This window comes from Eublepharis macularius, chromosome 5, assembly GCF_028583425.1.
Source record: "Eublepharis macularius isolate TG4126 chromosome 5, MPM_Emac_v1.0, whole genome shotgun sequence".
Classification (NCBI taxonomy): Eukaryota; Metazoa; Chordata; class Lepidosauria; order Squamata; family Eublepharidae; genus Eublepharis; species Eublepharis macularius.
In genome coordinates this window covers 23,213,291-23,228,913 of record NC_072794.1, presented here as the reverse complement: position 1 = coordinate 23,228,913, position 15,623 = coordinate 23,213,291, and the positions used below count along the sequence as shown (strand labels likewise).

The 15,623-nt window shown below is 44.5% G+C and overlaps 1 protein-coding gene across 1 annotated transcript in view; it reads left to right on the top strand.

Annotated features, from left to right (window-relative positions):
- LMX1A (LIM homeobox transcription factor 1 alpha) overlaps window positions 1–15,412 on the top strand; it is a 96,075-nt gene extending 80,663 nt beyond the window's left edge. The window contains exons 3-8 of the mRNA XM_054981199.1: window positions 350–582; window positions 11,241–11,410; window positions 11,963–12,040; window positions 13,657–13,726; window positions 14,576–14,749; window positions 15,252–15,412. Of these exons, the coding sequence (XP_054837174.1) occupies window positions 350–582; window positions 11,241–11,410; window positions 11,963–12,040; window positions 13,657–13,726; window positions 14,576–14,749; window positions 15,252–15,412 (886 nt within the window). The remainder of the gene's footprint in view (window positions 1–349; window positions 583–11,240; window positions 11,411–11,962; window positions 12,041–13,656; window positions 13,727–14,575; window positions 14,750–15,251) is intronic.
- Window positions 15,413–15,623: the final 211 nt, after the last annotated feature.

The window sequence follows — 15,623 nt, the reverse complement described above, 5'->3', positions numbered from 1 at the left end:
TGCTGAGCTCAGGGTGCTACAAAACCCTTCAAGATCTGGAGGCCAAATATTTGAAGGATCCCACTACATGACCACCGTCAGCTGAGGTCAGCCCAGTGTCATCTGTTGGGGATCCCTCCTTGTCGAGAGACAACGTTTGTTAGGCCCACAGCTTTCTCCGTAGACTCCCCTTTGTAGAACACCTTGCCAGAGGAGGCGTGCAGAGCAGCGAGAAAGCAGGATAAAAATAAGAATCTGAAATAAAGCAGTAAAAGGAATTTGTGGGGTCTTCAGCCCGGTCAATCGTCTGTTGCTTAACTGATTGCCACCCTTCCAACCCAACCTTAACCTCGCTCTATTTGCACGGCAGGCTCTTTGCAGTAAAGTGTAGCAGCTGCTTGGAAGCCATCGCCCCCAGCGAGTTCGTCATGCGAGCCCAGAAGAGCGTGTACCATGTGGGCTGCTTCTGCTGCTGTGTCTGTGATAGGCGGCTCCAGAAGGGAGATGAATTTGTCCTGAAGGAGGGGCAGCTCCTGTGCAAGAGCGACTTCGAGAAGGAGCGGGAACTGCTCAGCCTAGTCAGCCCAGCTGCATCCGATTCCGGTAAGGTGGTAGGATGGCAGATCTTGGATGGTGGAGTACCATCACTAGGGGCAGACTGGCCGTTTTAACTTTCTGGGAAAGTTTCTGGTGGGCCATCACTGTGGAGGACCGTTGACAGTCAGGCGCAAGAAAGTCAAGCCACCCCCATCTCCAGAGTCAGGCCAGTGCTGCAAGGACCACTTGACTCAGACTTGGCCAATGGTGCCAATGATGAATGACAATTGAAGAGATGGACGCAACCACCCATGGTTGGTGCCGCTGGCCAAGTCTGAGCTGAGTGGCCCTGCAGCACTGGCCTGTAGCACTGCAAAGGGCCTTCAGCCTGGCTTGCTCAGGGCCATTTTACCTTCCTGCTGCGCTCTCAACCATTGCAAGACAGCTGGTGGTAGGCCTTTTGAGGTCAAAGAAACAAGCTTTCCCAATGATACTCTCCACAGCTACAAGCGCTTTTAATTTCATGATCAAAAGATAGCGACAACATGGTATAATGGTTAATATGATTTCCCACATTAAATATTCCTTGCAGGCAGACAATAAACATGCCAGGGAAAAGGATTCGATATGCTCACTTTTGCACCTAAGGAATGTTTTTCGATGATGGAACTTTCCATCACATGACTCCATCACATGAGTGGTACAGCTCACAAGTTTTGCACCTTAGTGAGAACTAAGCCTGAGATTCTTGAAAAATTTGCAGGAGAAGGCAGAGTCATCCGCTGAGGATATTTCTGCCATCTGGTTTGGAAGTTATTTGATGCATTAAAATCATGTTGTGGCCTTGGTCCGTCATATCTGTGGGAACGCCTCTTCCCTTATGCTCTGCCACGACAGCTTAACTCATCGGAGCAGGGCCTACTGCAAATGGGCAAACTCAACAACTGCCCATACACACACCTTCTCTGTCGTGGCCCCCGCCTTATAGAATGGTCTCCCTGATGAGTCTCCCACTGTCCTGGCTTTCCACAAACTATGCAAAACTGAATTTTCTAAACAAGTAATAGGGCTGTATTGTATGGAATGATTTAGAAAGCTATTTGGGTAAAGGTTTAGGGATTGTGATCTACTACTATGTATATCTCGGGCTGCCTGTTGCTGTGAGTAGGATCCCACTATGTAAACCTGGCATCATTGAATGCATCATGTGGATACATACATTCCACTTCAGTTCTATTTTTAGATTTCTGGTTGATTCCAAATTTCTGCAGTATAAATCCTACATCATTGGTCTCTTCCACATGGTGAACTTTACATTGGACTTTCTGTGTATTCAAGTTCAACCCATGAGATCGGATCCACTTTGTTCATCAGTTCCGTCCTCGTACTGCATTGATTCCTTAATTCTACACTTTGCGGTAGTTGAACCAAAGTGGTATCTGTTTTTTTTAATTTCTGCACTAGGGAAATGCCGTTTTTGCAGCAGGCTTTCTGGGAAACACATCCGTTTCGTCAGTTGATCGCTGAGGAAAGTTACAAGATTTTTTGTGTTTTTTAAATAGCACCAACCTTGCAATGTTGCTGTTTTTAACTTTTTTAAGTCGCCAAAGAATGGACTAAAAAGCACAGGTGAAAACTTTAAAATATCAAGCGGGATTCAGGGCTCTCTGCAGAGTTTTTGTGTTTGCCATATTGCAGCATCTTTCGCCCAACAGTTGCAAGTTTTTTTTCCTTTTAAGACACCTTTTCCTTTTCAGCTTCTGTGATCAAATAATCTTGAGCAACGAATAATAGAATAATAAATTAATTTCTAAAGGAAAATATGCAGGACAGAAATTTAGCAACCAACAAGGTTATATTTGGATCACTATCTAGCATCAGATAGGGAAGAATTTCCCCGGAAAATTATTAACTGGGGCACAAGTTAAAAGAGGTAAAATCTAACGATTCCTAAAAACAGTAAAAAGTGGAAATTCCAGTATTTTATGAGACAAATATTTTATGAAACCCTGATCACAAGAACAAAAGCAATTTGAGTATGGAATATAATAAAATCTGTCACTCAGTACTTCAGAGGGGTTAGGATTCAATCGAGCTAGGGCAAATGCCCAAACATAATGAAAAGCTATTAAATTTCTCATGTAGGAGGGTAAGATACCAAGAAACTGGGTTGAGCAAACCCCACAAGTGTGTATCACCATACTGTTGTAATCGATAAGATGATGTTTAACAGGGTCTCTGCCTTACCCATTCTTCAGGCCAGTCTTCATTTCAGATATGAGGACTGAATCATTAGCATAGAGCAACAGTGGTATTTCTTTCGATGCCAGTCTGGGAGCATGAAACTCTGGAGATGAAGGGAGAAAAACCGAGGAAAGCTCAGTTCTGCGGCAGATGCAGCCTTTCTTCATGCAGAATGCAAAAAAGGCTGGGAAGCACTTTGGAGACTGAATTGGGGTATTTTGACTGTGCGTACAGAACTGTGGAGAGAAATCGATGCAGTATAGAGCCAGAATCAATGAAAAAGCCCTGTTGGAAAGACCATTGTTTATTGGATGTTCCATGCTGTCGGTTGTATTAACTTCCTGTGTGTAATCTGCCTTGAATCCCAGTGAGAAAGGTGAACTATAAATAATTTTAATATATAATTAAAATCACCAGTGGTCAGAACACATGAAACTGCCTTCTGCTGAGTCAGACCATTAAACTATCAAGGTCGATATTGTCCACTCTGGGTCTCAGGTTGAGATCATTCACATCAAATACTAATTGTTCTTTTAAACTGGAGATGCTGGGAATTGAACCTGGGACCTTCTGCATGCAAAACAGATGCTCGATCACTGTGCCATGGCCCTGCTAAGGGGGTGGAGTGAAGATTGTTCTCAGTCCTCAGAGAAGCAAATGCTTAACATAAGAATTTACTTTAATCTGAGATTGTTGGGGTTGCATGCATGCTAGAATAGGGAAGCAATGATATGCTTTACTCATATCTACTGTATGGCAGGGTATATTGAGCTAGGAAGAAGTGTGGATGCTATGCTGCTCCTTTCTCCAATAGGCATGTTGTAGGCAATGCGTGCGTGGCTGCCAGCCTACCTGCCCTCCAGAGGACAGAAGGAAATGCTTTTTTTTTGTAAAAACTGGCAGGCAGGGCTGTGGAGGTCAGGAGGGGGAATACAGGCGTTGGCCCCCAGTGATAGACAGGTGGTCTGCCTGCCCTGCAGAGAATACACCTTGCTTGTATATGCTGGCAGACAGGTAAGGATGCTAGGGGCCTCTTTGGTATAGGCAGGCATTGGTACAATGCTTGTAAACTACCCACATACCTTGCAATGGACACAGATGGAAGCCAGGCACCCCAAGTGTAAAGCAGGGGGAAGAAAGTGTCTATTTTAAAATGAAACCATAGTATATGGGCCAAAGTAGATAACACTCTGCCTATCCCTACATAGATTTTCAATGTTTTGTAAGTCATCTTGAGTCTCTCGGTGGGGAGAAAGACGGAATACCATGCCCACTATGGGAAAAATTGAAGTCATTCTGGCTTCTGCAGACAGGTGGGGAGGGTGAGCTACGGGACTCAGAAAGACATGGTGTCATGCCTCAGGTGGGGTGAGCCACCTTATGCTGCCACCACTCTGGGATTTAGGGTCCCTTGGGAAGGCCCAGAGTACCCTCCCAACCCTTCTAACCTCCGTAGCTTGGCCAATGAACAGGCGGGAGGACCCAGCAGAGTAACAACAAACAAAAGGATTTATTTACAAGGAGGTCAGTTAATATCAAACAAACAAGCAAGGTGCCTTAGCAACAATAGATGGGTGAAAGTAAAATAAACAAAAGGCCCTAGTGCAACTGAACTCTCTGCCCCTCCGTCTGCCAGGCCTGTCTTCTCACCCTACCTAGATGAGGGCCTCTCCCCCTAGCAGAAACCTCCTCTAGCCTGCTCCCTGGGAGAAAGAACACAGGCTTTTCCCCTCCCAGACTTATATTGCACTAGCCCCCAGTGTTCCGATTGGCCAAAAAGGGTGCCAAAACGGCCCAGGGGCTCCTGGGAATTGTAGGTAGGCCTACTCTCACTGCTAACAGGCTTCTGAGGCCTTGCTAGGCCTTCCTGGCACAGCCAGATCATGACACATGGTTAGCAACCGTGTTTCTTGTTGCTTCAAAAGCAGGTTCTTTCTTCTGAGGAGCATGAATGCCTTGCGAGGGACTCCTTGTATTAATGGAAATTGCAAAGCAAAGCAGGCCATTTCTCTCCAGGGTAAAAAAATACCAAAGCGCTCTGCCTGTACCCTGCAGCCATTGGAGGAAAGAAAGATGGAAAACTGGAATCAAAGCTGATGCACACAACAGTAGTTTTTTGAGGGGTGGGGCAGTGGCAGCTTTCCAATTCCAGCAAACCAAAGAGGATGTTGGGCAAAATTCCTTGCAAGGAGAGGGAGGATGTGGAAAAAATTTCTACAAGTGGGTTGCAGCAGTCCAATGCAAGCTTTGGTGATGTCAGGGTTTTTTGACAGGGAAGTGACCTCTCCTGAAAACTCCATTGCTGTCTAGATCAAAATCAGCAAAATGCTGCCATCTACTGGGAAACAGCTGGCTTCGTGGCAGCCAGAGGAAAATAACTGGACAAACAAAGGAGAGGGAAGCCTCTTTGATGGAAGAAAAAATGTCGCTCTTCCAAAGAGATTTCCTGACATACAAGGAGACTAGGCTGGAATCTATCCAATGAAGCAGAAGACGAAGAGTAGGACCCTGTGCAAAATTACACCTTTCTAAGTCCATTGAAGTCAATGGGCTTGACTCTACTTTAGGTTGCACTGAATGGTTGCATGCCCTTGCCCCCTGTCCCTGTTGCCTGAGTTGAGTCTTGATGGGGCTCTTGCTCTTAACTGGTCATTGCGCAGTTGACTTCTGCTGGAAGGGCATGGGATACCAGCTCCATGATGCCTATGCTAGTCGGGATACAGTGGACTACCTGATGAAAAAGGAGCAGAGAAGAGTATCCTGCCAAGTAGTAAAAATGGTGAAGAAGAGATGACTAATAAAATGTGGAGCATTGAAATCTTTTATCTAAGCATGGGGAAATGGCAGAGTGTTCCTGTGTGTGGACTTCGCATTGCCAACACAGATGTTTTGGCATTGTAGGCTACATCTGGCCTGCGGGGGCATTTCATCCATCCCACAAGTAACCTGCTTAATTTTATTATTAATTATTCCAGAATCTGGTTGTATGGTTTAGAGAGCTTTAGTTAATTCCTGAATTAGGTAGAGAGGATCAGAAAAAAATGAAACTGACAGGGAATGTTTCCAGTCAACATAATAAATACAGATCTTGTAACAGAAGACAATTTTCCTGATCAAATTCTTGGTTGCATTTTCTAAATAACCTAGTTTTTTGTTTGAGATTTGATAGCCTGTTGTTAGCTCAGAGCTGTTTTATATACTAATAGTCACGTCACCATCCTCGTCCCCACACAGATACTTAAACCCACAGATTGGTGCCACTAGGGAAGAAAACAGATGTTCCAGCAACCAGAATCTATGCGTCTCACAGGGAATGAAGCCTACATCGCTAGAAACTGTCCACCTGGCCAAATGACAAGCTTTAAAAATAAATAAGGAGCAATTAATGACTACAAGCCAGATAAGACCATCTCTAATGATATTTTATCAGGCTGGGAGATTACAATGTATTCTTATCCCGCCAGCATCTGTCTTGAAAGCCCTCTTCGAAAATAGAAGAGGCCAAGGAGCATAATAGAAACTTAGGGTCACTTTATGAGAAAATTAAGATAAAGAGCCGAGCACTGGAAGCCATATGTTGGTCATAAGCTGCAAAGCCCTCCGTTCAATGACTTCTTCCCAAGAGCTTGAGCCTAAGTAAACAGGCGGCCTCTGAAAGGGAAGCTTTCCAATTAAAAGTGTACTAACATCTCTCCATTCCCTAATTCCCTCCAACCAAAGAATTTCTTCATCTTCATGCTTGAAACCGGTTCTCCATCCCTGCCACCTCCCAGTTGGGCCTTGGGGGTTGCACTGGGGTCATTCCAGACAATGTAAACCGCCCATAGTCCTTTCCCATGTGACATCAGGAGGAGTCTTAAAGATTAATTAATTCCTACACTGTTCCTGGTAGGCTTGAAAGGCTGAGTTAATTAAAAGCACAGCTACATTAAAGCAGAATCAACTTCCCATCATTCCGAGGGATTTGGCGAGCAGGTGTTCGCGAGGGTGGGGGTACTGTGTACCACGTTTCATTCACAGGATGGGATCCTCTTGTCCTGTTGTGCGTTGAGTTTTTTCTTCCTCCCAGTGGTTTCAAAGATTTTTCCCTATTTCATTCTTCCACGTATCCAGATCGGAAGATATTTTATTGCCACTATTCTTGAAATATTCACCCTGATAAAGAGAACTGGAAACAGGAAGGACTCCTAGAAGCTGTGAAATACCATTTAGGGTGTGCTTGTCTGCTCAGGTTACCAAAGATAGTGGCAACGTAACTGCAAGGCCAGACCCAATGGCAGACGTGCAGCCATTGCTGTGTTTTCACACACCCAACTGCAAACTGGGGCAAAAAACCAAAGGAGCAATGCATTTGTTTATGTGGTAGAGGACCTTCTTCACTATGTTCTTGCTTGACCTTTGTATACAGAACCCAGAAAGAAATTCCTGACCAAGACCCTAAATAACATATACTCCTTCTCTGATAAATTGGGCTGATTCCGCACACGTTGGATAATGCACTTCCAATCCTCTTTATAGATCATTTGGAGCTGATTTTTTCATACGCGGAACAAAAAATCCACCTCAAACGATTGATAAAGTGCATTGAAAGTGCATTATCCAACGTGTGCGGAATCAGCCATAGTCTACATGTTATCTGATGTAGATGCCTCTGTATCCTATAAAGTGCACTTTTTGCTTTGGCCGCTAGAAAAACAAGAGCAAGTACAGTTTCTAAGAAAGCATCTCATCAGTTTGAGCAGTAAATCTGGGTCTTGCTTGTGTTTTGAATAATTTTAATGTTTGGTATTTTAGAATTCTTTTTAAATTTTATGGTTGTAGTTTGTATATATGTTTTGTTTTGTAAAGGCCAGTGGCCATATACAATAAATTTACCTATCTGCCCGTCTGTTTAGGATGTGCTTGTTTGCTCGGGTTACTAAAGATAGCAGCAACGTAACTGCAAGGCCAGACCCAATGGCAGACGTGCCATTACTGTGTTTTCACACACCCAACTGCAAACTGGGGGCATGGCTGTGTGGTAGAGCATCTGCTTTGCAGGCAGAAGGTACTGAGTTCAATCCTTGGCACCTCCAATTAGAAGGACCAAGTAAAAGGTGATGCAAAAGACCTGCAAAGGAGACCTTACCAGTCAGAGCAGACAGAGCGATTGCCTCAGACTCAGTAGCGCAGCCCACATGGTATAGTGAATGCCCGTATAGCCTTCATGTGTCTCTGTACATCCATTTGTAAGAAAGAACCAATGTGAGTTCACTTTACAAATGAAACCAGAGACCAGTACCCAGATAAATATGGGCTTTAAATCACATGTTAAGCTGTACAGTAACTTGTGAAAAAGGCAGCTTCCCGTGATAGTTTTTCAAAAGAAATTGGGGTAAAAGGGAATAGCTTCGAACATTGTCTGCATTCAAATTTTAAGATCAAAATTCAAGCTTCAGCTTGGAAATCACAGTTTCAGAAGATGTCATTTTTATAAGAACTGGAAAATGTTGCAAGTCAAGGTGTTGGTGGTTATCAGCAACTCATTGTGGTTATAAAATGCTGAAAACCTTAAGAACTGGAGAAATCTTCCTAACCCTCTTTGCTTAGGAATAGGTTCACTTATTGTGTGTTGATCATCTTTGATGCTGGTATTGTGTTAACGCTGTTGTTTCTGGTAGCAAACACACAATGTGCCCCTACCAAGAAGCCCTGACTGAGGCTGCCCATGCACATGTTTAAGATCCTTGTGGGATCATGAGTCTCTATTGGGCTGCCTCTTTTTATCTTGTGCTTTTTGGTGTATGCATGTGCTTTCAGAAAGATTAGATGTGGTAAAGAAGAGTGAGGAGGCTATGCAGCGGCGGGCTGGGAAGCAAAAACATCCCTGGCAATAGGGCTGCCAGACCCCCGGTGGGGGCGGGGGATCCCCCGCCCCCCCTCCCACCCCTGCCCCACCTACCTGGCCAGCGGGGGGGGGTGCACCTTCAATGTGCGCCCCCCTGATGTGCTGTGCGCCCCCGCGCACAGCAGCAGCCAGGATCAGGCCTGTTTTGGCCTGGATCAGGGGCCCTGTGGAGCACGGGAGCGTTCCTGTGCTCCGCAAGGGCCCACAACGGACCCAATCCACACCAAAACAGGCCCGATCTGCGCCCAAATGAGTGCGGATCGGCCCCGTTTTGGCTTGGATCGGGCCCATTGTGGGCCCCTGCAGAGTGCAGGAATGCTCCCATGCTCCACAGGGGCCTTAAATGGGCCCAATCCGCACCAAAAAGGACCCGATCCGTGCCAAAATGGGCGCAGATTGGGCCCGTTTTGGCGTGGATTGGGCCCGTTGTGGGCCCCTGCAGAGCGCAGGAATGCTCCTGCACTCCGCAGGGGCCCACAACGGGCCCGATCTGCGCCCAAATGGGCTGCGTGGTGACATCACTAAGTGACGTCATCGCGCTTGCAGGAGCCCTACCTGGTAAAGAGCCCTGCCCTCTGATTGAGTGAGGTGGGAACAGGGCTCATTTTGAGGGGGGACATGCAGGAACACAGTTCTGGCAGTTCTCCAAAGAGGTCATATGTCAGGTGGCCCACCTAATTTTTGGCCATTTTGGGCCCGTTTCAGCCTGGATTTGGTCCCAAATGTCCGGAATCGGGCCTTAAACAGCCAGGATTGGTCCCAAAATGGCCAGGATTGGGCCTCTGATGGGTGGTGGATCACTCTCCCACTCAGCAGCAGCCCAATTCTGAACATTTTGGGCCCCTTTTCGGCCATTTTCAGCCCCTTTTGCCATTTTGGGCCCAATTTCGGCCCTGAATGGCCAGGATTGGGTCCAAAACAGCCAGGATAGGTGATGTCAGGGGGTGTGGCATATGTAGATCAGCTATGCTAATGACACACTTCCGGCGATGTCAAGGGGTGTGGCATATGCTAATGAGTTGTGCTAATAAGTTATGCTAATGAGTTCCTGGAGCTCTTTTTCTACGAAATGACCCCTGGGTGGGAAGAATAGCAGGACTGGGTAGAGAAATTCCTAGAGTGTTGGGTATACAGTAGCGGGAAGTGATGTCACTGCCTCCGCAGTCACCTTCCTGTTTTTTTCCTGCTGCAAGAGCAGGGCCGACCAGGCAGGAGCAGGAAGTTACCCCACCATGGAGGACAACCTGGTAATCCTACCACAAGGAGATAGTTAACGGAGTACCATTCAAAATATGATCTTCCATCTACATTCTGAAGTGGGGCAGATTATCTCAATCTGCTGTGGGTCCCTTATGCATGTATATGAGTGTGTGTATACACACATACCACTACTGCAGAAGACTTCAGTGGAATTCAAACCTTAATCCCAGATGTTTGATTTTTGATGGTTTCTTCATCTATCAAGGAAAATGTCCTTTCCATCTGCAAAAATTAACATACGTTAATTCAGTGATGCACATGCCATTGGAAAGGTTAATGCATGGGGTGTGGCCCCCAAGCTTCACAACTTGATAGTCTCATTCTTGGAGTTAGATTCTAGCTATGTATCCTGGGTCTAGCTGCCTTTGAGGAGTATTCAGAAACTACAGTTGGTGAGGAACGTAGAGGCTAGACTGCAGGCTAAGCTTAAGGAACTCTATTAGGAACTAAACGATTTCTTGGCTCACTTCAAAGTCCTGATGCTGACTTTTTAAAGCCTTATGTTTTGGGATCCAGAGTCCTTGAAAGCCCTGCCATCTAAAATTCAGTAGGTGGCATCTAGACCCAGGGCCTTCTAGGTAGTGGTGTAGTTCCCTAAGGAACATTTTGCCTGGGGAAACCGTATGCCCAACTTGCTTCTGGTTTTCATGAAGTTAGTTAAAACTTCCATGTTTTAGGAAGGCATTTCTTCCGGCTGGCTGTATCTGGGTTTCTTTCATTCCAGCCCTGGTGTAATTTTCTGTTTTGTTTTATTATGACTAAAATCTTTTCTGTTATTTGGTTTATTGTGCAGTACCAGCATGGTTCCCCAGGTCAGCTTTCCCTTGTTACTGTCCCTCATCCAGATAAATCCAAAGTTCTCTATCAATCTGGATGTTTAAAAAATATAGAGGGAAGGAGAAAAAAATGTCCCAGGCTATGATACTAGAGTCCTAGGATGAGGCAATGAGAAGGTATGTAGGTTTGGTGTGGTTCTGGTGTCAGGTTTGTCCCTCTGGGAAGTAGTAGTAAAAAATGAACACATTTCACTGGAAACAGAAGGACCAACAGCTGATCAAATGTTTCTTTAACTCCAGAAGAGATTCCTCTTTAAGATCCCCTAAAGAAGTAATAGCAGAAGAGGAATGTTGTAATTGGTAACACAGCGTACACTAATTTTAGTTAGTTCACAGATACTGTCTTATGTTGTTTAGTTCATCTTGGGTAAAATTGAAATGAAGGTGCTTTAAGCTGCCCCTCAACTATGGAGTGTATCTGTTAAAAGGCTGCAACTTTTTAAAGTAAAAATGACGCTCTGAATCCCGTTTTGTGAAACTTTTATAAATCTTTTTAGGTAAAAGTGACGATGAAGAGAGCCTGGGCAAAATGGGGGCAGGCACCAGAAAAGCGTCTGAGGAGAACAAGGATCAAAAGAGGCCCAAGCGACCCCGGACAATCCTAACAACGCAACAGCGCCGGGCATTCAAAGCATCATTTGAGGTGTCCTCTAAGCCATGTAGGAAGGTAAAAAACGGACAGGCATCATGAGCATTTCAACTGCTGGAGATGGCTGCATAAGACCTCGTTGAATCATCTGCTCACATGGGGAGGGACCCATGTTGTTGTAATCCTAGATATTGTGGTCTGAAGGTGCCACTTTGAGTCCCTAGGGACCAAACGGAACCCATCAGTCATGGATTGCGACCAACCAGGTGCTTGAATAGACCTCCTTTTTGAGCAGGGAGAAGAGCCCTGGGTAGGCTCCTCCTGTTATCACAACTTGAAAGCTCTCTGGCTGGTTTTTCACTGTGTGGACAGGCAAAACATTAGAAAAAAAGACTATTATAACATTAGGCATGGTAACAAAAAGTAGATTGAGGTTGTAGCTCTTTTTAAAAAAATATTTATTTATTAGTTTGTTTATTTATTTATTTGTGCAAAATCAAAAAAAGAAAGAAAATCCAAACAAATCAAATGCTGGCAAATCTATATATAAGTGTCTATCTTCTATCTTCTGTTCTGTTTGAAAGAATAAATAACAGGGTTCTGTTATTTTGTTCTGACATTCCCATGAAGGTGAGGGAAACATTAGCAGCCGAGACAGGGCTGAGTGTCCGCGTTGTGCAGGTCTGGTTCCAGAATCAAAGAGCTAAGGTAATCTTTCTCTTTAAAAAACTTACCATTTTATTTCAAAACCTTTAGTCTGGGGTGGGATATGTGCAATTAGTCCAGATCTGAAACTCACCATTTTATTGCATAAGCCTTTAGACTGGAGTGAAATATGTACAGTTGGTCCAGATTTGAAACTCATGCCTGGAGTACCAATTCAGCCACCATCTAAAAAGAGAATGTCTGACATATGGCTTAGACCATCAGTTCCCAGACCCAGTCCATCATCATTAGAGATGCTTGAACACCTGCCAGCTCGGCTTGCTTTCTGTTCACTGGTGGTGATCAGGCAGTCAATAAATTGACAGGCTGTTTGCGTCTGTTCGCTACTTGCAGCCCTCAGATGCCCATTCCCAGCTGATGAGGGATCAGCTGGGAGTTGGCTACTGATCTCCTGCTGGGGAAATTTTGCTCTGTACTCAGCAAAGTATTTGGGGGGGGGATCAGAAGCAGATTCCCAGCTGATTGCAGGGATCAGTAAGGAAAGAGAAAAATAAGGCTATGATCTTGAGGCGTTTTCTTGGGGCAGGAGACATGTTTCTGGAAATGCTAAGAAGAATGTAAGAGGCAAAAACAGGCAATGAATTCATGCAGGAAATGTGGCTGTTCAGAAATTTCATATAATAGATCTCAATCAATTAGGATGAAACAAACATGCCACTCTAATTCTGTGCATAGAAAGCTGCATCTTGAAAACCAAACATTAAAATTAAAAAATCAGATTTCAAACTGCCATATTTTTCCAAGTTAAAGTGTACATGGTGTGTGTGTGTGTGGTCATTGTGCTCAAACTATATTAAAAAGTTCAAGGTTCCAACAAAGGGGGATTTTGAACTGAAACGTCAGATTCATACACTATTTCTTGGAAATATAATGTACAATAGTTGGAACTTTTCTCCTTGACGAGGAATAGAAATTTGGGAGCAAATTTCTGGATAGTTTGGTTTTAGGGGGGAATTCTAAAACTTGAAATCATTATATGAAAAGTTGAAGCTCCGTATATTTTTACACTGAATTTTTGAAAGCACAGTGGACTTCTGCTGGAAGCAGATTGGTTTGTAGGATTGGTCTTCTCCATCTTTTCAGCTACAAGATTAATGGTGCAATCCTAAGCAAAGTTGCTGCAGTCTTAAGCTCATTGATTTCAATGGGCTTAGACTGGAGTAACTCTGTTTAGGATTGCACTGTAATTCTGTGTTCTTCTCCCATGGTTATGGGCAACCAGATTATTTATGAAGTCTTATGTATACTAAATGGCTGTATGAGAGCTGCTATGAGAATCAGATTGTGTGAAGAAGTAGGATTCATGTTTTCAAGGGTAGTTCAGGCAATAGCCCAATGCAGTTATCTTGACATGCAAATGGGGAGCTAGACATTTCATATAATGTTGATAGACCACAGAGGAGTTACCTGAATGGACAGTTAAGCAGCCGCTATGAGCCAGATAGGTTAATGGGGCATGGCTGGACTAAAATATTTGTCAAGGATGTTATGATCTGCTTAGGTGTCTCAGCAGTTACAGATTGTGGCATCAGTAGGATAATATTCTGTGTATACATGCTTGGGTTGGACTTGTTCTAACTTTTCCTTTCTGGTAACAGATGAAAAAATTGGCAAGACGACAGCAACAGCAACAGCAAGATCAACAAAACACACAGCGACTCAGTTCTGGTACAGCCAAATTAAAGGGTTACTTTTCTGTCAGGGGAACCCTGTATCTCCTTATGCCCTTTGCTGCATCCAGCCAGGAATCTCAGAATGGGAGATGCTCTCTTTCTAGGGAGGCACTGACACCAGTGCAAAGGTTTTTTTTTTTTTTGTACTTCCTCTCTTTTCAGAGCGCACTGTTTATTGGGCCAACTTCTGCACATCCTTTATATGGCCAGAATGCGGGAGATGGAGAGGAGCAGGGAGTAGGACCTGTCAGGGCAAAACAGGCAACTGGTGGCCAATAGAAAACTCCTCTGCTGTTTGTAAGCTTTCTCAGAGGTCTAAAAAATGTTCCATAGGCCAGCATGGCCTTCCTTCCAACCTTTGTGATTCATTAGTCTTCCCACACTGTCTTGGGTGTCTCCTTCAATCCCCGCTGCCCCTGTTTTGAATGAACATACCACCGTCTTGCACAAATAGCAGACGAATGGAGGAACTGGATGCATTTAATCTATAAATGAGAAACCATTGAGACTGGGCATATTGAGACCTCCTGTATTACATAGATGAGAAACGTTATAGATAGATTTTTGCTATTAAGTCCTGTAGACCTTTGGATGTTCCCTGATAGGTTAGCCCATCTGTGCTGCAACTGAGAAACAAGCAGGTATCACTCGGTGGGTTTGGCTAGCATGAATTTAAATGTTGTGGAAATAGCAAGCAGTTCCCAGCTGCTAGGCTTGGAAGTTCAGGACTGTCATCAGAAAAGTCAACAAGACAGATGAGAACTAGCTCTTGCCCAAGTAGGTGGGATGGAAGGCTGAGGTGGAGAACTCCTGAAGAACCGTTGCTTCTCTCTGTGTCTTCCAGCTCAAACACACACTGGCAGTAATGCTGGCCTCGAGGGGATCATGAGTTCGTATACTACCTTGCCACCACCCCCACAGCAAACGCTGGCTATAGATCAAAGTGTCTATAGCTCAGATCCCTTCCGGCAAGGACTCACTCCACCACAGATGCCTGGGGACCACATGAACCCCTATGGTAAGGACTGAAGATACTGCATGTTGCCGATTCTGAAGGCACCATCGAAAGAAAAAGTTGCATTATTTCATAAAGCACTTCTTCCTGCAATAGATGAAGCAAGAGGATTCTATTAAGAATACTAGTTAGGTGCTTTCAAGAAACACCTATAGAAAGACAGCTTTGAGAAGGTGACCCAAAACTGGAATATCCTTCTTCCCTGTCTAATAGATTTCAGTATTATTTAAACTGGCATTTTACTGTTTGTTTCATTTATTGAATTGGTTTGTATATAGTATTTACGTTTACATATTTGAAGCCTCCTAGGAGTGGGTGGGTTAAAATTCTAAAGGTATAATCCAGAAGGAGGGTCCCCTGCACAAGACTTTGAAATGAATGAGGAACTATTCAAGAGCACTACTCATGAGAAACCCTGATTAATTTCATAGGAGCTTGAGCAGGGGGAACTTTGTGATGGGTTGGGCCTTCAATAAACAACTACATTTGTTTATCTCTCCTGAAGGTGTTGAGCCGCTTTTCCACGACCTCGATAGCGACGACACGTCCCTCAGCAACTTGGGCGACTGTTTCTTAGCAACCTCAGAATCTGGGCCGCTGCAATCAAGAGTGGGAAACCCCATTGACCACCTGTACTCAATGCAGAGCTCCTACTTTACATCTTGAGGGGTTTGATGCTCTGGACAGACTGAGTGCCTGGATCATTTGTGTGCCCCAGTTAGAGTGAGAAAAGAGGGAAGGGCTGAGCACCACTGGAAGGCTAGAGTTGTTTGTTTCAAGAGGATTCCTGTAAAGCCAAGAACTGACTATTTGACATATCTGGAAACTTGTAAATTCGTTTCCCACTTGAAAACCTGGACCCTTTGTGAACAATGTT